Source organism: Arabidopsis thaliana, chromosome 2 (assembly GCF_000001735.4).
Source record: "Arabidopsis thaliana chromosome 2, partial sequence".
In the NCBI taxonomy this organism is placed as follows: domain Eukaryota; kingdom Viridiplantae; phylum Streptophyta; class Magnoliopsida; order Brassicales; family Brassicaceae; genus Arabidopsis; species Arabidopsis thaliana.
In genome coordinates, this window is record NC_003071.7 from 15,972,663 (window position 1) to 15,996,194 (window position 23,532).

The window sequence follows — 23,532 nt, forward strand, 5'->3', positions numbered from 1 at the left end:
ACGTTTTCGTCACACAACTAATGCTTTTTAGTAGATGAAATATAGTAAAATACGATTTTATGTATTTTGAACCCATGTGGCGTTATGTTTTAATTTATTATTGGATAGTAGAAGAAGCCGGAAATTCTGGATGTCAAATAGTCACATTAATATTCAATGCGAAAACGTAAAAAAAAGTAAGATGCTACCGTTACCTAAACAAAAGTTAATGGTGTGATTTTACAGCACCTGTTTAATATTTTTAAAATTACATAAAAAAACCAAAGAGAAGTAAGAAAAAATGAAAAAGAGAGATTGGTATATAAAAAGGAGGAGTAGGGGGTGAAGCCCGAAGCATCTTATAGTATTTTTAGCTTCATTCCTTCTTTTGCTCTGATCAAAGTCTTCTCCTTCCCTTCTCTCTCTCTTTCCTCCTCTGCACATTTCTGGGTTCTTCTCTTCTTATGCTCTGTTTCTTTTAAGACACAGAAGAAACAGTACAGAGTTGAGATTTTCTTAAACAAAAGTGAAAAGAGAAGAAACAAGTGACAGCTCAAACGGACAAAAACCACTCTTGGGTCTTTCTTGCTTCTGATTCTTTCTCTTCTCTAATAGAAGAAAACGTAAGTCACTCTCTCTACTCTCTTTTTTCACACTGAAGAAGAGAAAAAACGTGAACAAAGAACTGTCAATTCTCTTTCCCTCTCTGTTTTATCTTCTTGAATTCTCCAAGATTGAGATCTCTCTCAGTCTCTTATGTGCTCTGTTTTCTCCTCTCTGTTTTCACTTAGTTACTAAACACAATCGATTCTTTCGCTCTGTTTTATTTCTCAGATCTAGAAGCTAAAAAAATGTCGGAAGGAGTAGAAGCGATAGTAGCAAATGACAACGGAACAGATCAGGTAAACGGAAACCGTACCGGGAAAGATAACGAAGAACACGACGGCTCCACCGGTTCTAACCTAAGCAATTTCCTATGGCACGGTGGCTCTGTCTGGGACGCTTGGTTCAGCTGCGCATCTAACCAAGTAAACCAATAAAACCATAAACTAAAGATTCAAAATTTCGGATTTCTCATAGTGAAGAAAGATCTGATTTGTAGTAATTATCGTTGGTTTCAGGTGGCTCAAGTGTTATTGACATTACCGTACTCGTTTAGTCAACTAGGAATGTTATCAGGAATAGTACTTCAGATCTTCTATGGTTTACTAGGAAGCTGGACTGCTTATCTCATCTCTGTTCTCTACGTCGAATACAGAGCTCGTAAAGAAAAAGAAGGCAAAAGCTTCAAAAACCACGTCATTCAGGTCCCCTCTTTAAACCCTCTCTCTCTAATCAGAATCACTAAATCATAATTATCTTTCACTAATCTAACACTTTTAAAAATCTCAACAGTGGTTTGAAGTACTTGATGGATTACTTGGTTCATACTGGAAAGCACTAGGACTCGCATTTAATTGCACTTTCCTCTTGTTTGGATCTGTTATCCAACTCATTGCTTGTGCCAGGTCTGTTATCTTTTAATCATTCTCTTTATCTTTTTAATCACTCTTTAATGATTAAGAATGGAGGATAATTGAAATATGATTGGTGTTTACTTGCAGTAACATTTATTACATAAACGATCATCTGGACAAGAGAACATGGACTTACATATTTGGCGCGTGTTGTGCAACCACTGTCTTTATACCGTCGTTTCACAATTACCGAATTTGGTCATTCCTTGGCCTTGGAATGACCACTTACACCGCTTGGTACTTAGCCATTGCCTCCATCATCCACGGCCAGGTAATGTTTTAATATATTTCACCAAAAATATATTTCATCACATTATAAAGATCACTACACTGTCGTTTTCATATTTATATGCTTTGCATTGAGGTGACAGTATATGCCTTAATTAAAAAGAAGAATAAAAAAAATTCGTATTTTCTCTTTAAGATCAGGGATTATTCTTTGCATCTTAACCCAAATTTGTATTAAAAAGTGTATGTATAATATAACTTAGACAAAATTAGCTGTTTAATATTCTCCTAATCAAATTTTTTTTTTGTTGTTTATTTTAGGCGGAAGGTGTGAAACATTCAGGTCCAACAAAGCTAGTGCTTTATTTTACGGGAGCCACAAATATTTTGTACACCTTTGGAGGTCACGCGGTTACTGTGTAAGTTACTCTTCTTTTGATTTCTTAATGATTATTAATTTTGTATCTAATAAAAGATCAATAAATTTTGTCAGACATAGTTGAATTACTATTTAAGTTAAAGCTAAATGGCAGAAAAAGTATATGGTAAATTAAAATGGTGCCATATTATTAAATTATGGGTGCTGCTGTATCGTTTCTTCGCCGCTTCTATTGCAGCTTTTGCCGGCAAATAAGGTGTAACTATTATTACAGTCATCATGATTGTCATTATTATTTTTAGCAATCCTTAAAATAGTAGTACTAATAAAATAAGCTCTTTTTAAATATAAAATAGAATAACCATTATTATTCCTATCCCTATAAAGAATAACAAACACTATTGCTACCAAAGCACTACTACTACTAGTAGGAATAGTACGCTTTTGCGAAATGTCAAATACACCCTTTTTATGCGTCAATGATTGTTGTGAATCCAATCTTTTACATAGTTAAAGTTTTGGATGAAATTATGAATATTAACAGTAATTTCTAATTTGCAGTGAGATTATGCATGCTATGTGGAAACCACAGAAGTTTAAGTACATTTACTTGATGGCGACGTTATACGTGTTCACGCTAACGATTCCGTCAGCTGCCGCCGTTTACTGGGCTTTCGGAGACGCACTTCTCGACCACTCCAACGCTTTCTCTCTTATGCCCAAGAACGCGTGGCGTGACGCCGCTGTTATCCTCATGCTCATTCATCAGGTATACACATACAACATTTTTGTTCTTTCTTTTTTAAGTAAATTTTGATCATGAGAGATTAATGCAACGTGTTCTTGTTCGTGCAGTTTATAACGTTCGGGTTCGCTTGTACACCTTTGTACTTTGTGTGGGAGAAAGTGATTGGGATGCATGACACAAAGAGCATTTGCTTAAGGGCTTTGGCTAGATTGCCTGTGGTCATACCTATTTGGTTCTTAGCTATTATCTTCCCCTTTTTCGGTCCAATCAATTCCGCTGTCGGTGCTCTTCTTGTTAGCTTCACCGTCTATATCATCCCATCTCTCGCTCACATGCTCACTTACCGATCTGCCTCCGCTCGTCAGGTATAACATCTTTACTAGCTCACTCTCTTTTAGCGTTTCAAAACTCGAACTTAACCTAAAATACATTGAGTTACCAATAATTTTTTAGAAATGAAATGAAGAGTCGGTGGAGGAATATTATAGTTGGGGGGTAGGGTTGTGAAATTGGAGGGCAAAAACGTCTTTTGTGGAAGATAGATGGGGTTCAGTGTTCCGTATCTTACGGAAGATAGGATCATCACCCACATTCCTTACTGGCGTCCCCTCCAAATAATATATTATTGAGTTGGTTTCAGCCATTTCTTTATTTGGTTACATTTAGAAGAAAAAATACAATATCCGGTTAGGTTAGTATTAGTAATTGACCATGACTTCTTTTTCTTTCTCTCTTTCAAAACAGTGTATATTAAATTTACGTAAGATAAAAGTAGAGGAAAATAGGGGAGAGGAATAGGTAAGAGTCATAATCAGAAATGAAAAGGAGCTGTACAATAGGGACTCTATGCCTAACATTAATCTAAAGTGAGAGTCTGAGTATGACAAATCACAATCATATCTCTCTCTCTCTCTCTCTATCTCATGGGTCAACAAAGCTTTGGATTTTGTCCATTACTATACGACCAAAACTCTAAAACACTTACACACTCTCTATTTCTTTAATGGTTCTCTGATTATTTTTGTGTTTTGGATCTTTCTTGTAGAATGCGGCGGAGAAGCCACCGTTCTTTATGCCGAGCTGGACGGCGATGTACGTGTTGAATGCTTTCGTGGTGGTTTGGGTTCTTATAGTCGGATTTGGGTTCGGTGGATGGGCTAGTGTAACCAACTTTGTTCGTCAAGTCGACACTTTTGGTCTCTTTGCCAAGTGTTACCAATGTAAACCAGCTGCAGCCGCCGCACATGCCCCGGTCTCCGCTTTACACCACCGTCTTTGAGAGATCGAGTCAGGGTTCTTCTAATGCGTTTGTGGAGGGTTCTTAAAATTATTTGTTCTTCTTTTGTGTTTTGTGTTCGTATACGTGAAGGGAGTAAAAGTCACGAAAATAGTGTACTTTTTACACACCCCTTTAAATGCGTGCTAAGCTCTTAATTATTTTTTTCTCTTTTGGGGTTTTGTATTTTTGTTTTCACTCCTTAGTTTTTTTTTTAAAATTGAATAGTCGATAATATGTAGTGTGTGATTTCTTAATTTGGTATTGTTAAAACAATAGGCTAAGAAAATGTATCGTCTTCTCTCCTTTTACTTGTCTTTAGTAACAAAAAACAATTCTTATCTTATACATTTATCCTAATTAGACTTATATAAACTATTTTACCATGAACAATATCTTCCGATACTAGATAATTCTTTAGGATCCTATTAGATCTTTTAATTATACAGTTTTGATCATAGCACAGCGACAATACTACTAAGTTTACATTAAAATTTTGAAATAACACTTTAATTTATTTGGAAAATTTGATTTAACGGCAGGGTGTGTTTAAAAATTAAATAGGGGAACATGGACAAGTTGGACCGACGGAGCCGGTCATATATCCTATGGGCCACATGGGTGTGGGGAGAGGACGCACGTGGATACTTCGTCCGAGTCACGTGCCATTATTTACTTGACACTCTTCATCTTCTCTCTGATCAAAAGAATGGATCAGAGGACCGTTCCTGTCCCTCATATTAAATATGGCATGTGTTCGTTCCATTCGTACTCAATCGTTTACCCCTTATCATATGCTCTGCTTTCACATGTACTTTGCCCCCAAAGATTATAACTATATATGTAAAATTATTAACTAATATTCTCGTTTGAATCCAGAGTCCGATTCTTGTACTTTCCATCTGACTTTTTTTTTGTTGGGGGTCAAAATAAAAAAGAACTTTGCAAAAATGTTTCTTCTAATAGCATAAAATCGTTAAAGAGAAAAGAAGAAGTGAATGTGAGTCATATTATGCGATATGGAGTAGGACCCTTGGTAACGTTTGGTTAGTGACCCTTGGTAACGAGTGGGTTCAAATTGTCAATAAACTATTATGTGGCGAGTGGTGAATCGTCTTTAATTTGTTCTGATTTAGGCCATGTGAGTTTTGCAACTACATTTGAGGCTTTTCTTCTTCTTTATATTAGACTTTTTTTTTTTTGTAAAGTGGACTATCTGGATACAAAAAAAATCTCGGCTAACATGGATAAATCTAAGATGGTTGTGTTTGTGAAAAGAAAATTGTTTTATAGTAAAATACGGTATGCAATAAAAGTATTTCATAAAATATCTCATACCAATTATTCAAGCATGTCTTTTCATAACATTTGACTGGCATCTTTCTCTCCTTTGGCCTTAAATCAATTTTTTGTCATCTTGGATTTCTTTTGAGGTATATAGAGCTGTTTGAAAATTTTGATGGCTGAAAATCACTTCACATCTCGATTTCTATATCATCCACTTAACTCGAAGTCAGGAGTAGCCTGAGACGATTAGGTTAAGTTAAGTGGTTATATGAATTTGTAACAACATTTAGATCTTTGTTTCCAATCATCAACCAAGTTTGAGAGACCTTAAAAACGTATATACGCACACCACAAAGTGATATGAATATGCTAAATTGTTTCTGTAGACACACAAGACCGTTGAAACGTCCAGATTAATCGCTTACTCCAGTCGAGAATACTTCATAAACATGGGACTAGAATTGTACCAACACATAATATTTCTTCATACGAAAGAGAACATAGTCTTAGCATGTTCAGGATTTAGAATACATTGAAGAAACACACATCTTCGTTCATGGCCTTAAGGTACACGAGGCCTAGGAAAGGTCTCATACTCTTGTTGGGTTTGAACTTGAGAAGGTATTTGAGGTACACGAGGCTTAGGGAACAAGAGCTTCAGGCGAAAAGCATCCATCCCATTCAAGTAATAGTGGTATAGCCGTTTGGCTCTTATAAACCCGAGTCGCCCATATAGTGCTAATGCTCCTTTGTTACTCACTTCTGCCTCCAGAGTTACCTTCAGCCATACATCTTTACATTAATTAGATTGCATAACCAGACAACCATACTCTCATGTTGTAATCAGGCTTGATTATGAGGAACTTGAAGAGCAAATGCCAATCACGAGGTTCTTTTTCCAATCTATTTACTACTGAGATTACAGTTAAGAGATCACACATACAACAGAAAATGATTCGTCGAATACGCAATTAGTAAGTGGGAGACAGGGATTTCTTATTTTATATTACTATCAGTTACATTCCAATGCGTGTGACTATAAAGAGTCATGGACTACATACAAGACTTATACAACATATGTATACTAAGTGAGAGACTGGGATTTTGATTTCCACTACAAAATTAGTAACTAAACGAATATCGAAAAGTTCCAACTCTTAGGAGTATGATTAACTACTTTTATACGTGGAACTAAACTTACACACACAGTTAGCTAAACAATCAAAAGCAATAGGTATACTTGCAATGATTAAAGGCAGCTACATCACCTCAGCTATGAAATTCTATTCTAGTAGATAAAAAGGAGGCACTATTTCAGGACATGTAATGGACTTATAACCTTCCGGAAAAGGTGGTTCATAAGGTCTTATCTACATTTATACTACCAGGAAAGGATATCACTCTAGTGCTACCAAATATCTAAGTTCTCCAAAGTGGGAATAAAGAGAGAAGTGAGAATGCAAGAACAGCATACCTCTTCACAGCCTGATTCCATCATCGCTTTTATCGCTCTTGTGACAAGCTCTGAGGCTGTAAAAAAACAATGACAAGTCAGCACACAAAATTATCGAACCTTAAGAGAGGCATGTATTTGCAGTAGATCAAACACTACTCCCACAGTCAAAATCTGATTCTGTAAGAAGTTAGGAAGCACTAGCTCAAGTATTACCTATGCCTCGGCCACGATATGGTTTAATCACAACCAACATAGCGATGTACCCTCTGAAAGTCTGTCGATGATCCCCCATCTTACAGACTATGGTTCCTACGCATTTACCTTTGTGAAAGGCCTATTAAAAGAAACAAAACAAATGCTACTCATAAATCCATCAAAACATAAGTATCATGAGGGTAAAGCAACGATAATCGAAAGCTGAGTGTCAAAATACCAGGAAGCATAGCTGCGGCCAGAGGTAGACGAAGTACCGGTAAGTAAAGATGGAGTAAGGTTCACTAAGTTCTTGGTCAACAAGAGACATAATCAATGGCAGATGATGCTCACCAGCATAACTCGTGTACTCAATCTCACCCTCATCGAATTCTTCTTTATCTTCCATCTCTTTCTCCATTGCAAGAAGTGATCAAGATCCCGAATTGTATACTTACAAAGAGAAATATGAACTTCTGATCAGTTGTTTATACATTGATGATCTTGTTCCTATAGGAAGTGATGAAACACATAATGCAAAGTTAGAGAATATAAATCATTTTCTGTGAATCGAAGTTGAGTGATTGTTTCAGAATTGAAAGTTCAATGTTTTCATAACAAACTCAGATTGCTCAAAGCCTCAAATAAACAGCTGAAGCAGAATCTATAACACTCTACTAAAGCAAACGACTTTGGCTAAAGCGAGCTATAGAAGATTTGAGAGTTCAGAAAAAAGAGAGCTTACCGATGTTATGTGACAATAGGATTAGTAAAGAATCCTGTGAAGCATAAGAATGAAAAAAACACACACAGATTTTAAATACCAAGTAATGAGAGATTTAGAAAGAGATGTGATTATAAAAATTGAAACTTTTTAGAAACCCAAGATCAATGAGATGATAAGAATACTTACCAAAAGTTTGAGCTTTGTGAAATTCGAAGATCAAAAGTTACGATCTGGGTGATATCTGAAGAAAAAAGCTCCGAAGAGAAGACGAAGAAGAACAAGAACAAGAACAAGAACAAGAACAAGGTCGATTACACACGTGACAAGCATGTGTAGGGTTTAGATATATTTGGGCTTTAAAATAAGCCCAATTGAAATTAAAGCCCAAATATGAAAAGATAATTAAAAGCCTATCCTAAAATCGTTTTTCTACTCTCACTGCCTTATCTTCTTCTGGATCTTCTTCTTCGAACAAATTCGAAAACAGCACACGGCGATGGCGTCGCTTATACTCGGAGCTCCTCCGCGAGTCACCGTCGCATTACCTTCCTCACGGTTATCATCTTCTCACTCTGAAACTGCCGGTGTCTCTCTCTCTTGCTTCACTCATCAATTCTCTCTCTCCACTTCCTCATCCAGCTCAATTCCACTCGGTAATCTCCCTCTCTTATCTAACTCTCTCTTAATTCGTCAATGGCGTAACTTTTCCGGTGTTCGCAGTGTACTGTGGCAGAGGTGACCGGAAAACAGCTAAAGGAAAGCGTTTCAATCACTCTTTTGGGAATGTAAGTAATCAAATTTCTCTTTCCGATTTCGTAATTTTACTTTGCAAATTCGCAATTTTGGTTTTGAATTTGGGGTTTATGTAAGCAGGCGAGGCCAAGAAACAAGAGCAAAGGAAGAGGACCGGAGAGAGTACCGGTTCCTCCAGCACCACCGAGGAAAGATAAGTTTGAGAACGACGAGAAGATCAAAATCGATATCGACGAGTCTCTCTTCTCTAATTAGAAATATGAGATTCTTCACTTGTTGTCTCTCACTGTAATTTTAATTTGTTTTTTGAAAAGCTTTGATGCTACGACTCTTTTGTTGTTAAAAACATCTCCAAAGTTCTCATCTTTTTATGAAAAGTTTGCTTCTTTATGAATCATTGAGTCTTTTACATTGAAAAAGTAAAGCAAACTAAGAACGAGAATCTATATACTTAGATAGATCAGATGGATGAATCATCTGTCTCTGTTTGGATCTTTAAATGTGAGAGTTTGTGATGTTTCCGCAGACTGTGCAGTGAGTGGAGACGAGAGTGTGCATTACACTTCCTTCTTCAATCTTAATCTTCCTTGTGACTTTGTTCCACAGATGTATCATGTAACTCCCTTTGTTCATGTCCTGTACTGTCTTCTCTACCCATTTTGCTTCTCTTGTGGTTGCAGGTTTCTTGAAAAGCTTTTGGATTTTGATCCAGTTTACTGGATAGAAAGCATCGGGAGAAAAGATTGTGAGATTGTTGTATCCAGGTTTGTTTCCTAATCTCTTGATAACTCTAGAGACTAGGTAAGGGCTGTTGTATCCCCATTTGTTTCCGTCGAAAGTTGTGGCATACTCTTGCAAGAATTCTCGCATTAGCGGATGGTAGATGTCAAAGACCATCACTGCGTTGTTTAGTCTCGTCCATCTCTTGGTTGCTGGATCACTACTCTGTGCTCCAATAGCGTTTCTTAGTCCTGTCATGTCGTTGAGGAAGATGATGTCTGTGTCTAGATAGACTCCTCCGTATTTGTAGAGTACTGCGAGTCTTGTTAGATCAGAGAGATTCATGAACAAGGGGATAGAACCGGGATCCATGTTGCCACTCTTTAGCCTTTTCAGCCAAGCTTCAGCAGGAGTGTTCTTGACGAGAAACGGGATATCTATAGTTACAGCAATGAGGTTGAAACCTTGATCAAACAATGGTTTAAGGATAGTGTATCCGTTTGGGGAGTCTAAGGAGTTGGACAAAATCGCCAAGCAAGCACCAGGATTGGTGGTGAAGAGAGTATCAATAGCTAACATCTCTCTTGGTCCAAAAGAATTTGCAGGAGAAAGCCAAATCATAAAGAACTGAGCAGAGCAATTCTTGTTGTACAAGTCCAAAACTCTTGTATGGAAACTCTTGCTCTTGGTAGTCGATTTCAGTATCTCCAGCTCAGGTAGCTTTCTTCTGAACCAGTCAATTCTCTGGTTCTTGCTAGCTTTACGAGGAGGTAACAACGGATCTAACTCCTTCTCTTTATGCTCCGAGTCCACAACTGAGTTGATATTACAACTACTACTCATGGGGCCATAGGGTCTGGGAAGAGGCACGTTTGGTTTGAACGGTAGGTTATTGTCATAGAGAGTTGATTTTGGAGATTCTATATAGAGGAGATACAATAATAATACAGAAAACGTGAAGTTCGCGAAGATCGATAACTTTCTTGCTCGCATCTTTAATCCTCTGAGTAAAAAACTCCTGCTCCTTGTTAATCCTCTTAGGTAGTTTATATATATACCACTCGAGGTGATCGATCAGTTACTAATCCTAGAGGTAATAAGAGCGTGTATTGCTGCCGCTCTTGAAAATTAAATCCATAAAACAAAGTTGTTTCGGTTTAGGGCACCTAGATAACCGGAAGGTCCTAATTGAAATTGGAGTTTGAGTTTCGTTAGGTTGATTTTCTTGCGAGGAACTACGATCTCAACCAATCTTTTGGTGCCACGTTTAAATATCTGTTTGATTTTTTGGAAATACCTTCATGGCCGTGAGACCCTCTCCCAAGCATGTTTGTATAGTTAGTTCCTCACAGGCAAGTTTTTTAATTGAATGACTTTGCTTGAAACACAAGTCATAATTCATAAATTTTGCATTTTCTTTATAAAAATTACGATTTCAATATGGGGAAACCATTTTGAGATTCTCAATTTCACCATATTATTTAAAGCTTATACTATAAACACACAAAAACAACTCGAAAACAGAAGGGAATTCAAAGCCAAAGAGAGAGTACTTACTGAAAAGTAAAAGTGAGATGGTCTAAAGATTTACATTACAATTATTCATTACGATAAAAGGTCTAACAAAAAGGAACTTCTGAACATTACCATTACGGCAAAAATAAGTTATAAGAAAAGGCAGTGTGGATAAAGCATTAGTTTGTTCCCAACTCCCAAGTAACGTGCAACACAATTACAATAGAGCTCAAATGAGAAGTCACACTCTCACAGCCAGAATAGGTAGCTCTTGTAAGTGAATATGGCTTAGCCTTCAAGATCAGATTAGCCAACAAAACATCACACACATGTCCTCTAGGTTAGATAATAAATCGTACTTGTTCTGCAGGAGGACCTATGGATTGTCATTATAAAAAAAAAAAAAAAAAGAGACGAGGGATTTTGGTTTAGAGTTTTGAGCTTTAAATACGTGAGTCGCAAGACAATTAGGTTTATATATCAAACATCAGGTAGCAGAAATAATTGTCTTCCGTATTTGACTGATAAGTGAAAATAGTTTGGACACAATCTTACACAAACCTAGAAAATCAAGATTCGAATTTTAAAAAAACAAAACAAAACATATCTATTTGATTTCCTGTTATCTCTGAATTCCTCTGCAAACAACACAGTGGTCTGAAATTATGATGTCTATGACACTGCCCTTACCGATCTTCAGTTTTCTGGTGATTTTGTTCCATAGATGAAGCCCATAGCTTTCTCTATTCAGCTTCACCAGATCGGTTTTGAGTAACGTTGAGTCATTGCTTCCTCTCGGCGTTTGAAACAGTCTTGGAATGTCTAACCAATTGAATGGATAGAATGCTACTGGTGGCAGTACTGTGAAATTATCCCCAATCGTTTCTCGTGCTCTTTGTGCTACTCTTGTTACCAAGTAAGGACCATTGTGTCCCCATTTGTTCCCATCAAAGGTAGAAGCAAACTCCTCTATGAAACTGTAAACAAGCGGGTGATCTTTCTCGAAGATCAGAACCGCATTGTTCAACCTTGTCCAGTTCTTTGAATCTCCTTCCACTACTGTTTGTGCTCCTATTGAATTCTTCAACCCTTTAAAGCTTCTTGTGACGATGAAATCGGTATCTAGATACACACCTCCGTACTTGTAAAGAAACGCTAGCCTCGCGAGGTTTGAAAGATTCTGATGTAACGGTATCCTTCCTGGATCTCTTTTGCAACTTTTCATTTCTTGAAACCAAGATTTGGCCGGTGTGTTCTCAAGAAGCAATGACATGTCTGGTGTGGCTGCAAAAACTTTGTAACCGCGATCATTTAGCGGCTTTAGGATGCTATCTCCTTGTAAGGAATCCAAGGATCCTGATACAATCATTAAGCATCCTTGAGGATGAGCTTTAAAGACGCTTTCTACAGCTAACATTTCTCTTTTCCCAAAATACTCTGCTGGTGAAAACCATGTCATGAAGAATCTAACCTCACATTTGTCGTCGAGAGAGAGTCAATAACCATCTGATGAAACTGCTCTGAAAGGTTGGTCGACCTGAAAACCTCGAATTCTGTTAGATGTGAGTGAAGCCAAGCGATCCTGTCTCTGCTTGTAGTGTTCTTTGGAGGAGCCAATGACTTCCTCTCCATTCTGTTTGTTTGTATTACCTCGGAGGTTGGTGAAGACCAGAAGAAAGTTGATTTTAGGGACATGTTTGAGAGGATTGTTCCCGCGACAACGAGCAGCATTATGACCGCAAAAATGGCGGTAGAGAATACCGGGGAATTCGTGTGCCTGAATTGCCGGACATCAAGTACTTCTGAGAGACTCTTCTTGTTACAATTATCCTTCTCCATTGTTTCAAAATGTCTTGAACAGAGAAGGAAAGTCAAAAACTCACATGGATCGGATCGTCTAAAGCTAATGCAGATGATAAGAAATGTATATTATAACCCTCCTCAATTATAGTTTCATTATTCTTCTAAACTAATGTGATTTAATCTAAGTAGTTGATCAATTCTTTAAAAGGAGATCAATGTGATTTGGTGTAAGTAGTTGAATTAACATAAGTGGAAATGTTGAGGTAGAAGTACAGAAGATGATGTCTCCGTTTTTTAGGTATTGTTTTGGGATTAGGATATTTTAAGGTTCTTCATGTTTTATTGGCTTTTAAAGAAAACTTGTTAAACAATACAAATATGTACATTTTCTCAATATTGTTAGGTCAATCTTACGTGGAAGTTTGGACCGTTTGGTTGTCATAATATATATATTGTGGAATATGCTGAAGATGTGCATACCACTAACCTCTTAAGATGTGAACCATATTTTTGTTTAGCTGTAACTGTGGATGATTTATCAACGTACTAATACTTGATCATACGTACACAAATGTTTTTTTTTGTAAATTCATTTTTTCAACATTGTTTAAACCAAAATAAGTCATTAGAAAAAATCAAAAAAAGAAAAAGATTTGATGATTAACAAAACGAAACCAGTGATTCTAATTAAATTTTTCTTGCCAAACTCTTTAATGATTCTAATTGATTAATTTTACCAAACTCTTTAAAGATTTAGTTGATTTTTTGTCAATTATTTAATGACTAATCGATTTATGTTGAAAATTCTGCATGAATGCATGATACATGCGGCATTTTCTTTTCTTTGTCGGCAAATGCTTTGTTTTCCTTTGACTACAACGATGAATGATAACATATGGATCAAAGCCCATTCTTTGAAAACTCATAAGAAATCTCCATCACTTAGCAAACAATCCTCAAACCCTCCAGTGGAAACAGAGTCTCGAGAGCTTCTTTAGTGTGGATCAAAGCCCACTCTTTTATTCTCTTTTGATCCACTAGACAAAGGCGACAGCGTTTTGATGCTTTACCTCAAGTGGAGGCTTTTAGAATTGTTTGCTAAGAAACTAGCAAAACAACCAGAGAAAAACAGTCTAAACCGTGTACGGATGATTTTTGAAGAATATATATCTTTCTCTAAGACTCGGCTAGGTTCAACCTGTATTTGCCGATGTCTTATAAAAGGTACACATACATATAAGTTTATAACTATTAACCACCAACTGGTTACTAGGATACAGATCTCTAATGAATAAGTTCGAAATAAGTACTATGTAGCGTCTATATCTGATAATAATGGGCAGGTCACGTAGGTGGTAATTTCCATAGAGTGTGCCACCAAAGCTGAGAATACTTTGGTATCACGATGACTCGTTTTTGTCCATCGAGTTTGTCGAAGCACTGACTGTTACCCTCAGGTTCTTCGAAACGCTATGCCTTATGTTCTGCCAAACGAAACGTACAATTTTGTGAGCAATTTAAAGCTTGCAAGTTATATAACTAACTAACTAGCTTCAATGGCTAAAGGAATGAGGATGTGTACCATGTGCCTCAAAGCCATGTCTAGAGACGACCTAGAAAGAGTTCTCCCGAAGCCCAAGGTCGTGTTATCGTCATGTTTTGGAGGTGGAAGTTTCCTCATGTTCACAACTCTTTCCACCATTTGAGTCCCCATCAACACAGGATTCACATCATTACTAATCTTCGATCGTCCCGTTGATCTGTCACCTGAACTGTAGACTCTGCTTCTTGAGGTTGAGACAGGTCTAGCACGTGTTTCAGGGATTTTTGGAGTTGTACATTTAGCACTAGAAACTGATTTTCCAACCGAGGATGAACGAGGAAAAGCAGATGCTCGTGTATTGGATTTGATTGAAGTGGTTATACTTTCTGAATTTGATTTCTGAGCAGAGTTGGTTAGTCTTGTGGAGGGTAATGTAGCACGTGAAGTTGGTGTGGCTTGTCTTGACGGTTTAATGCTTGGTTTTACTTCTGCAGCTGTGTTGGCTTGCTTGCTAGAAACAGTTCTTGGGGTTGGCTTGGAAACCTTAACGCTCCGTGTCAATGGTTCCTGCGGGATGTTTTCAACCTTAAAACAAAAGCATAACATGAACCAGCACCAAGCAATCATTAAAGGTACGCATAAATCTAAACCTGAGGAATGCTGAAACTAGCTACTAGTAGTTGTAAAAATGGACCACAATACCACAATGATGTGAACATAGTACTTAAGACTAGGAAGTCTAGGATAGACTGGCAAAAACCTTAAATAACATGACACATATCAATCTTATATGTTCCCTAAAGAGTCTTTAGTAAAGACAAAAGATGGCTAAGAAGGGGACTAGTTCTCACCCGTTGTTTTAAAGCAGTGGACTTAGCTTTAGGCTCCTTGAGTTTAACCATTGAGTTCTCTTTTCCTCCTAGTAGTGTGATCTCAGGAGCCGCAAGTAACCTGGAATCAAATCATCTCTAGATGAATATATCTCAACAATAAAGAGAGTACTCTATTCGAAGATTCTATCCAATGGCAACCAGATGTGACCAGTCATGCAGACATATAAGCCTATTAGAAGCATCACATTGGAAACTCTACTGTGACAGATAACACACAAACATCTCAAAATCCACAAGAAAAAAACAACAACCAAAGAAGTTACCACTCATAATCTGACTTGTCGTTCTCAGAGTCCAAGAACTTTTCAACAGAACTCCTACGCAACTTAACACAGCTCGTTTTCAAAAGCTCCAAACTCTTTGTGCTAGTCTTCTCAACACTGTTTGCTCCTGTCAAAAATTCATCAACTTGATCAAATCAATCATAGCTACAGTCACCACGAGCACACACACACACAACAAAACGCCGTGAAATTAAAATGTTGACAAGAAATCAGCAACAAGAGCTGACCAGTCAACTCTAAATTACTCTAAAGTGAATCCAAATGCACGAAACTAGTTCAAATAAGCAGAGATTAAGCATAATTACTTAGTCATATTCTTAGATTTAGGTTCCAGGAGCTCAGATTCAGAGAAATCGAAGTCAAAATTTAGAGAAACGAAGATCGGATAAAACTCACCAGGTTGTGAAAGAGAAGAAACGCCTTGAAGCTTCTCGCGTCTTCGCATCTCCAGAAATAGAGAGAGTTCTTCATCTCCATCACGAACCACCACCACATTCTCCATTTCTCAAAACCTCTTCGTTGTAATATCACTTCTAGCTGATCATTTGTTGAAGATCATAGCACCAAGCAAAAAACAGCGAAACACAAGGTTAACAATGGAGAAACAAAACGAAGAAGAAGAAGAGTGATAATGGCTAAAAAGGAGGAAGAAGAAATTTTACAGAGATTGATTCAGTCGTATATTCACGAAACTGCCACTGTTCTGATTTCTCAGGTGTTCTTTAAAATTTTTTCTGGAGGTGGAGCGTTAGGAGAGGGTATAGATGTAAATAAAGTAGGGCCTAGTGAATGAATCTAAGATCTGAACCGTTGGATATACAACGGCGATTGACTGATTTGACGGTTGATATTTGAATTGGACTGACCAATGAAGCAGCCTCGTTTTTCGTGTGAATTCAAACTCTTCACTTCATTTATTTGTTTTGCAGATATAAATCTAAATGGCCCAATAGCTTATTCATTGGGCTTTTAACCCACAAAAGCTCACCAATAAAGGTCTGACCCTTTTTTTTTTCTGACATTCTCAATCCCACCGAAGGTCTGATTTTGACTTGATGAGATATATGATTATTTGAATTTGGATTTCTATTGGTAGAAACAATGTTCTACCTCGATTATAAAGGAAAATCAAAAATTCCATTTATTTATAGTTTTATAGTATTGACTACTCAGAAAAAATGATAAAACCATTAATAAAAAGAGATAGAACATTTGACACAAGACATTCATAGATAGTTCATTGCAAAACCCACCCACAAGAAGAATTTATAAAGTTCTCAAAACTCATCTTCATCAAGACACCCAACATTTTTGAAAAATGAAATAATACTCACTGAATCTCAGGAATCTCTCTGACAAATCTTTCAATATTTATAAATGAATCAAGAAAATTGGTTTTTGTTTTCCTTTCTCCATTGTCTCTCGCTTTGGAAATTTTGTTTCAACACATTGGTACTTGTCTTCGTTTAAGATGAGAAAACTCCTCCTCCTGTTGCAGTGACGACATTGTTCATCGCTTGATGTCCCAAGTGAATGGCATTTTGTTCTGAAAGATAAAATTATCACAATTTGGTGTTAGGGAATAATTATCATTGTCAATCTAGTAGTAGCATGTAGTATGTAGTAATCTTATTAAATTGGAACCCACCCCAATTAATTTTAAACCTATTTATACCCAATTAATTGACGGTTTTTGCAAGAAAACGTGGATTTTGTGAGAATTTTTTTTTTTGTGAAAAAACAATGAACGTGAAGACCAAATGTTTTTAGTGAGAGTTGTTATCTTCTTCGAGAATTTCAACATTTTTCAACATTTTCTCTTAGTTTCCAGGGATATTTATTTTTCACTAGCCTATGTAGTTTCACAAACTTTTCAATAAAAGTTACAATCACATAAAACAGAATTTCGCAGTTTAAACGGAAAATGTTATTTTTCGGTTTTGGCGGAAGCAACAGTTATGCAGTTTTTGACAGTAAAATTATAATTTTTGTTTGTTTTTGAATTAAAAAAATAAAATATAAGTTTTATTACTATTTTACTTTAGTTATTAAGATATTACTCAAAAATTAGTAAAGAGACTCGTCATAAAGAAAAGCATTTATTTATGTTAAAACTTAGTTAATAAATAAATATAATTGGGGGAACCTATTTAACCCGTTTTAACTTTATTTGATGAAGCATTTCCATTTGATATATGGGTGTTGTATGCCTCAATTATTGTTTTCCCTAATAATAGCATGCATATACATTTGAAAACTAACTCACTCTGGGGAAGTTTGTCGACGAAGAAACAGATGGCAATAATGAAATAGCAAAGCAAGAGGACCAGTCCCTTCATGTAGTGAGAACTCCCATCCTAAAGAACCACAAAACATAACAAAAATATTTAACCCTCAATACTTGGATCATCCATTAATTTGTCTAGTGGATTAATAATTTTGTAAGGTGTCGAAAAATGCTTAACCTGTAATGTGAACGCTGTGATGATTATGGAAACAGCAAGACAGCCAGTTTCGAGGGGACCAAAATTGAGATCCATATTAATTCCCAAAATCCACGCCACGATGATGGTCAAGGGGACAACGAATAAGCCAATCTGAGTCGCAGAGCCTAACGCAACTCCCAAAGATATGTCCTAGAAATTATTTGGATTGATATAAGTTCTTGCATTGTGTCATTATATAATAGATCTCGGGATCGATTAAAAGCGATAATTTTAAGGAATAAAATCGAACTTACAAGCTTGTTCTTAAAGGCAAAAATAACGGCTCCAGCATGTTCAGCTGCATTTCCAACAATAGGAAGCAATATGATGCTTATGAAACTCACTGATAAGTTCCATTTATCCGATGCTTCCTAAACAAAGTTGACGTTATATTAGCGAGCATGTTTCCAACTCAAAACCAATTGGCGATAAGTGTATTTACTATAATGTTTTAGTTGATCATGTCAGTTTCAATGTGGAATTCAAAAGAGTTACCTCAATCGTGGCTACAACATACTCCGATAGCAATGCGATAACGAGTGTCATCCCAACCAACCATGCAAAACCGCTCCAAAAACTAATCACCGCGGTTTCTTGCTCCACATCGTCATCATACTCATCTTCCTGTACCAAATTTCGTATCAAAGATCCATTAGAATACAATAATATATATCGCTACTATATAACATTCTTCTGTTATCTTGTGTGTATAGATTTCAGTTACCTGTTCTTGTGCATCGAACAATTGGCGGTGAGTCCACAGTTGGAAAACAAGATATGCAATGTAGCTGATCAACATAACAATACTGAAGCCTCGCGATATACTCAGTTGCATGTCGGACAAAACAGCAGCCGAAGCCTCTCCGTTTTTCAAGTATCCCACCAACAATGGCAGCAAGTGACACAAGAAACCCAGTAGAAGTAAGAAGAAGTTCACATCGGCTTGTTTCTGCAACAATGACCACACAAATTGATTTCGTTTAGCATATCCGTTATTAAAATTTGGTTCAAACATACCACTTGCTTGTTTATCAAGCTAAACTTTTAAACAAAATCCTGGTTAACACTAGCCGTACAAAACCTATTTCATTCCCGGTTCAATTATCTTAACTAAAAAAAATATTATTGGTTTTGAAATTAAAGTTGAACCGAAGTTAAAAGGGAAGTCATACCCGGTCGAACCGCTGTTCCCTTCGGATATTAGCGATTCCTCCACAGAAGAGTGAAGTCCCTAGAACCAATAAAAGGTTCGACAAAATCGAACCTAGCAGCGAATATTTCACCACTGCGACTTTGTTATTGGTCAAAGCAAGAATCGCGATTATCAATTCAGTCGCGTTTCCACACGTTGCGTTCAATAGACCACCCACTGCGGTTCAAAAACACACAGAAAAAATAAATGAGTTTCTACTGATAAAATAAGTAAATAACGTTTGTAGATTGGAATAAGAATAGTTGGTAAAGAAAACGTTACATGTAGGACCGGTGTAGAAAGCTAGTTGCCTGCACGAGAATCACGAGAGAATGTGAATAATAAAGTTACCACACGAAAAAAAAACTTTTTATGGCGTCACTTGATAAGATGATTCTAGATAATCTCAATGTACTTGATTAGATGATAGAGTTTGTACTATGCTGTCACGTTGACATATGAGTGTCAAATAATTGTGTGTGGTTGTAATAAAAAACCAATCATGCATTGCCGAATCCCCAAAGAATATTGGTCCATGTCCATTTATTTCAAAAAGCATAAATTATGGTGGAATTGGACCTAACTAACGTGATCTTCATGATTATAACCCCTAAGATTTAAAGCAAGTAGTGGGAAAAACTGCAAACTTAGTGGAAAGTATTATGGAGCAACGATAAGTATTACAATGAGTGGTTGGTAACTAGATTTATTTGAAAGAGAGAAAAAAGTATTGATATAACGTGATCTTTTTAACTACAGATGGATAGATACGATTCATTTTATCGACAGTTGGCTAAATTTTGTCACGATCGATAAGAAAATGTCGTAATGTGAAGAATTCAAATTATAGAAATATGTAAATGGATAAAATAAGAGATGATGGTCGGATACTTACTCTGTCAAAAAGCTGACTCGCTCAGCCAAAGGTGTCAGTCCTAGCAAGCTAAGTCCAAATATCCAAGGCTGTAATAAAAATCACGATTTAGTACCATATATTATGTACATGTATATACGTTACAAGATACACCAAAGTTTAATTTTAAAACATCAATGACTACAAATCTAATTTAATAGTAACCGGTAATTAGTAATTTGGATTAGATGTAATTTGGATTAGATGTAATGAAATATCTTAAATACTAATGACAAATTGATAAAAATCTGTAGGCGTTTCGTATTCTAACTCTTTTTGCGAATATTTTGAATGATGTTCTCAATGTATTATCAATGAAACAGCGGAAAAATATGTGTACCTGACTGACGCCACAATAGGTGCAAATAATGGCGGCAGGAATGGCCGGAAAAAGAATGGCAAGCTTTGTTCCGAGAATGACTTCTTGGAGATTAGAGAGAAAATCTTTAAGACCTTTGTATGGAACCTTCTGAATCACTCGGAGGTCTGATTTTTTCCTCAAAGAAGAAGAAGACATGTTGTGAGCGGTTCTTCCAAGTCTTAGTTCTCTGCTCGATCCTTTCGCCGTTATGCTTGGGTTTCCGTTCTCAGCTACTGACCACGGCTCTGTCACGATTCCCGCCATTTCTCTACTGACTCAAAACTTTGTAAATTCTGAGACACAAACGAAGGTTTTTTTGTGTCTCTTCGAATTTTGCTTTGCTGATTCTTTATGTTTGTTTTGTAAAGAAATGGCGTCATGATTTGTTTAAATACTACTGATTAGTTTTGTTTATTGGGTCCACCAAGGCAACTTCCACGAAGTTTCCCAAGTTTCCCTTTGAGATTTTAATTATTTAATTTTTTGGGATTTATGGTTTTAATATTTGGAAACCAAAATCAGAAATGGTTAATATAGATCTTGCAGTTGAAAGTTGTAACACATGGCTCTCAAATCTTGATTTTTGGGAAATAACTCTTTGGAAATCATACTAAATTATAAAGTTAATTTTGCTTAGTAATATATTTATCTAATAGCAAAAGAGTTATGTGATGGTCTTATCTTTCATTACTAAGCAAGGAATATGTTGAAGACTAAAATTTGATTTTCACATTCAATGGTGTTTGGAAAGGAAAAACTATGTAAGGAAAAATATATACTATAAAATCAAAAATTCATTAGTATCCTAAAAATCATTGATTAAATAATCTTCTTATTGATGTTATTTGCCTTCTTTACAAGTTTTGAGATAGCTACAAAAAAAAAAGTAAAACCAAAATCTATAACTTAAAAATATACTATATCTCAAGTCTCCGTACAACTCTTCAAGTGGAAATGTGGAGACTAGAAACAGTCGAACTCTTTTTGACCCAAGGTTTTAGTAAAAAGGTCTACTAGTTGCGTGGGTGTCAAGACATTTTTTGTCAACATGGTCCTTCAGAGAAGTTCGTCGGTGATGAATTGTTATCGAACCATGATTCATTAGCCACTCCAGTAGGTTGGTATGACATGAATGACCGAAAATGAGAAACCTAAAAATGAAATTAAAAAATAAAAAAAAGCCTTGAAAACTGGTTATACACAGTAAACCGGAGAATTCAAGACACCCGGATCTGTACTTCTGTATCAAAATGAAATTCACATACGAAAACAAATTAGCGTCGCTATAAGTCTATAACACATGCTTTAAGAGTATTCTTTAGAATATCCTAAGGGTCCAAATTGTGTCGTTAGTACGAATGCGATGTTGATGGTTTTGCCATGTGGCTTTTTCGGTTAACGAGGAGGTAATAGCTTCATAAAAGGCAGAAGGTGGCTGGTGGCTTTTGTTCGCTAGTGTTTATTATGTTTAACTTCTAGCATGATGTTATTTCATATTCATCTATAAAATTATGATTTAAATCAGGGCCATAGAAGCTCACGGCTGAAGCTACGGCTGTTCTTCACGCAATTCGTCACGCCATCGCTCTTGGAATTTTGACAAATTCACTTTGTTTCTGATTTGTCTCAAATCAGAAATATTGACTTTGTCGAAACAAATCAGTAAACTTTCTTTATCGTTCCAAATTTATTGGATGTCATCGATATTTAATTAGGACCTTAGATCTAACTATAGGGATAAAAATAGGGTTATCTAAAGTCAATTACGCTCCAAAACATTATAATGACTTTGCTACCACCATCGAGTCTATACCATTAAATAAGAGTATTGGAGATTTTGGAAAGATGTCATGAATAAATCAAGGATCGATGAATTTAAACTATACTGTGTGGTGGTGCGTAATTAAATGATATTTTAACTATATATAATTATATATTGTGCAACAACGTAAATAAATCCTTTTAAGATGATTTCTTATACATTGCGTAATGCATCCCTATCAATTGTTCCTTTCCTTAAGTTCTTTCTCCTAACTCAATGGCCTAGAGAATCTTAGATTATAGCGCCCCTAGTCCCGGATAACTAAATTTTCATTATAAAAAAAGATCATAAGTGATCTATCTATGCTTTGTCCAAAGAGAAAAAAGTGTTCTATTTATGTAGTCCTCGTCCATTGATAACGATTGAGCCTGAGAATTTAAATAGATCAAAGATTCAAAATATTAGTATTTAATGAATTATGGTGTGTAAACTGCACTGCAGTACTCAAGCGGATGCTGCCGAAGATACGAGAATTAGGCTATATAGTATTGAAACAAATAAAGCTCAAGTAAAAGATTCTAAAATTATTTCATAAATATTTATGCATAGTGCATCCACATATACCCCCATCTATTGTACATTTTTATAAATCTTTCTCCTAACTCAGTGGCGTAGAGAATCTTAATTAGATTATAGAGCCAGTAGTCCCGGAGAATTAAATTTGGTTGTAAAACCGATAGCATAAGCTCTCTAGTTATGTAGTCCTTGTCCACTGACAATGATTGAGCCTGAGAATATAAGTTAAATCTATCAAAATATAAGTACTTATTGAAATTATGATTTCTAAAACCATACTTAAGTACTCAACCGTACGCATACTGCCAAAGTTTAGAGAATTAGGGAATCCAAGTGGGTAAATAAAGACGCAAACACAGCTGAGAAACTCATTTGTCTTGTCCGAATACAGAACAACATTATTAAAGCCCCACAAATCTTTAGTGATTTTGGAAGTTACACAAACTTCTTGATTTGGTTCAATCTTATATACGTATGGGCAACAATAAACGAAAGGAGTAGGGGTCACAATGATGAAAAGGCCAAGAAACTAAAAAAATGTAATCAACGATAAAAGCCTTAAAGGAAACTTCCCGGAAGCTGCCTTCTTGAGGATACGTCTATGCACTTCTCACTTGCATGTGGTTAGATGTTGTTATCGACCCTTCTTGGTTAGACAATCTATTAATATATTTTTGTCTTTGTTATATAAGATTTCTATACTATATGGGAATCAAAGCTCCTACATGCATGTGTTCTTACAGTCTTACTTGTTATGGCATTTAGCCTAACGTGGTCACAAACCATATGACGAGTGGGTCCTCTAATGTGTACGGAATAAGAAACTTATGTTATCATTTAGATCATATCTTCTTAGAAGGTATCGTAATCATGCCTCATAAAAAATCATATCTTCTTCCAAAGAATCATAATCATAAATGAAAATGACCATTAAATCCACGA

General features: G+C 36.2%; 7 protein-coding genes and 2 long non-coding RNA genes across 18 annotated transcripts; 3 read left to right on the forward strand and 6 right to left on the reverse strand.

Moving 5' to 3' along the window:
• The first annotated feature begins 213 nt into the window (after positions 1 to 213).
• Positions 214 to 4,518, forward strand: AUX1 (Transmembrane amino acid transporter family protein). Of its 2 annotated transcripts, none has more exons than NM_129368.3 (9): positions 214 to 602; positions 814 to 1,007; positions 1,101 to 1,286; positions 1,375 to 1,487; positions 1,584 to 1,767; positions 2,046 to 2,143; positions 2,665 to 2,872; positions 2,959 to 3,216; positions 3,897 to 4,518. In NM_129368.3, the coding sequence occupies exons 2-9, from the start codon at positions 831 to 833 to the stop codon at positions 4,128 to 4,130; spliced, it is 1,458 nt and encodes a 485-aa protein (NP_565882.1). In that variant the 5' UTR covers positions 214 to 602; positions 814 to 830; the 3' UTR covers positions 4,131 to 4,518. The 2 variants fall into 2 exon arrangements, with proteins under 2 accessions (NP_565882.1, NP_001324970.1); NM_001336689.1 differs by having other exon boundaries at positions 331 to 602; positions 3,305 to 4,518.
• Positions 4,519 to 4,651: 133 nt separating this feature from the next.
• On the reverse strand, positions 4,652 to 4,853 carry AT2G08935. Its single transcript, NR_140437.1, has one exon. It is a non-coding gene; the product is annotated as an other RNA (long non-coding RNA).
• Positions 4,854 to 5,714: 861 nt separating this feature from the next.
• Positions 5,715 to 8,101, reverse strand: ATMAK3 (Acyl-CoA N-acyltransferases (NAT) superfamily protein). 2 transcript variants are annotated; one of them, NM_201900.2, is made up of 6 exons: positions 7,976 to 8,101; positions 7,808 to 7,841; positions 7,304 to 7,515; positions 7,084 to 7,204; positions 6,889 to 6,944; positions 5,715 to 6,192 (listed from the first exon to the last, which is right to left on the reverse strand). In NM_201900.2, exons 3-6 carry the CDS (start codon positions 7,481 to 7,483, stop codon positions 5,977 to 5,979), a joined length of 573 nt encoding a protein of 190 aa, NP_973629.1. In that variant the 5' UTR covers positions 7,484 to 7,515; positions 7,808 to 7,841; positions 7,976 to 8,101; the 3' UTR covers positions 5,715 to 5,976. The 2 variants fall into 2 exon arrangements, with proteins under 2 accessions (NP_973629.1, NP_181348.1); NM_129369.6 differs by having other exon boundaries at positions 7,304 to 7,572.
• An 84-nt stretch (positions 8,102 to 8,185) lies between these two features.
• Positions 8,186 to 8,950, forward strand: PSRP4 (plastid-specific ribosomal protein 4). Its single transcript, NM_129370.5, has 3 exons — positions 8,186 to 8,442; positions 8,510 to 8,574; positions 8,663 to 8,950. Exons 1-3 carry the CDS (start codon positions 8,286 to 8,288, stop codon positions 8,795 to 8,797), a joined length of 357 nt encoding a protein of 118 aa, NP_181349.1. The 5' UTR covers positions 8,186 to 8,285; the 3' UTR covers positions 8,798 to 8,950.
• Positions 8,951 to 8,962: 12 nt separating this feature from the next.
• Positions 8,963 to 10,255, reverse strand: AT2G38150 (alpha 1,4-glycosyltransferase family protein; the record flags this gene model as incomplete). The annotated part of the gene is made up of 1 exon (NM_129371.3): positions 8,963 to 10,255. One exon carries the CDS (start codon positions 10,253 to 10,255, stop codon positions 9,038 to 9,040), a length of 1,218 nt encoding a protein of 405 aa, NP_181350.2. The 3' UTR covers positions 8,963 to 9,037.
• Positions 10,256 to 11,398: 1,143 nt separating this feature from the next.
• Positions 11,399 to 12,616, reverse strand: AT2G38152 (alpha 1,4-glycosyltransferase family protein; the record flags this gene model as incomplete). The annotated part of the gene is made up of 2 exons (NM_001161089.2): positions 11,399 to 12,248; positions 12,323 to 12,616. 2 exons carry the CDS (start codon positions 12,614 to 12,616, stop codon positions 11,400 to 11,402), a joined length of 1,143 nt encoding a protein of 380 aa, NP_001154561.1. The 3' UTR covers position 11,399.
• Positions 12,617 to 13,727: 1,111 nt separating this feature from the next.
• On the reverse strand, positions 13,728 to 16,113 carry AT2G38160 (uncharacterized protein). 6 transcript variants are annotated; one of them, NM_001202771.2, is made up of 6 exons: positions 15,963 to 16,113; positions 15,697 to 15,837; positions 15,280 to 15,406; positions 14,975 to 15,074; positions 14,163 to 14,690; positions 13,728 to 14,064 (listed from the first exon to the last, which is right to left on the reverse strand). In NM_001202771.2, the coding sequence occupies exons 2-6, from the start codon at positions 15,800 to 15,802 to the stop codon at positions 13,981 to 13,983; spliced, it is 945 nt and encodes a 314-aa protein (NP_001189700.1). In that variant the 5' UTR covers positions 15,803 to 15,837; positions 15,963 to 16,113; the 3' UTR covers positions 13,728 to 13,980. The 6 variants fall into 6 exon arrangements, with proteins under 6 accessions (NP_001189700.1, NP_001324844.1, NP_181351.5 ...); NM_001336690.1 differs by having other exon boundaries at positions 14,163 to 14,708; NM_129372.6 differs by having other exon boundaries at positions 15,697 to 15,973.
• Positions 16,114 to 16,420: 307 nt separating this feature from the next.
• On the reverse strand, positions 16,421 to 20,664 carry CAX1 (cation exchanger 1). Of its 3 annotated transcripts, NM_129373.4 has the most exons (10): positions 20,232 to 20,664; positions 19,874 to 19,941; positions 19,261 to 19,289; positions 18,959 to 19,155; positions 18,511 to 18,735; positions 18,282 to 18,410; positions 18,041 to 18,157; positions 17,766 to 17,936; positions 17,567 to 17,657; positions 16,421 to 16,846 (listed from the first exon to the last, which is right to left on the reverse strand). In NM_129373.4, exons 1-10 carry the CDS (start codon positions 20,514 to 20,516, stop codon positions 16,767 to 16,769), a joined length of 1,392 nt encoding a protein of 463 aa, NP_181352.1. In that variant the 5' UTR covers positions 20,517 to 20,664; the 3' UTR covers positions 16,421 to 16,766. The 3 variants fall into 3 exon arrangements, with proteins under 3 accessions (NP_181352.1, NP_850292.2, NP_973630.1); NM_179961.2 differs by having other exon boundaries at positions 17,766 to 18,157; positions 20,232 to 20,614; NM_201901.4 differs by having other exon boundaries at positions 16,430 to 17,657; positions 20,232 to 20,623.
• A 944-nt stretch (positions 20,665 to 21,608) lies between these two features.
• AT2G08940 lies at positions 21,609 to 21,855 on the forward strand. The gene has a single exon (NR_140438.1). It is a non-coding gene; the product is annotated as an other RNA (long non-coding RNA).
• The last annotated feature ends 1,677 nt before the right edge of the window (positions 21,856 to 23,532 follow it).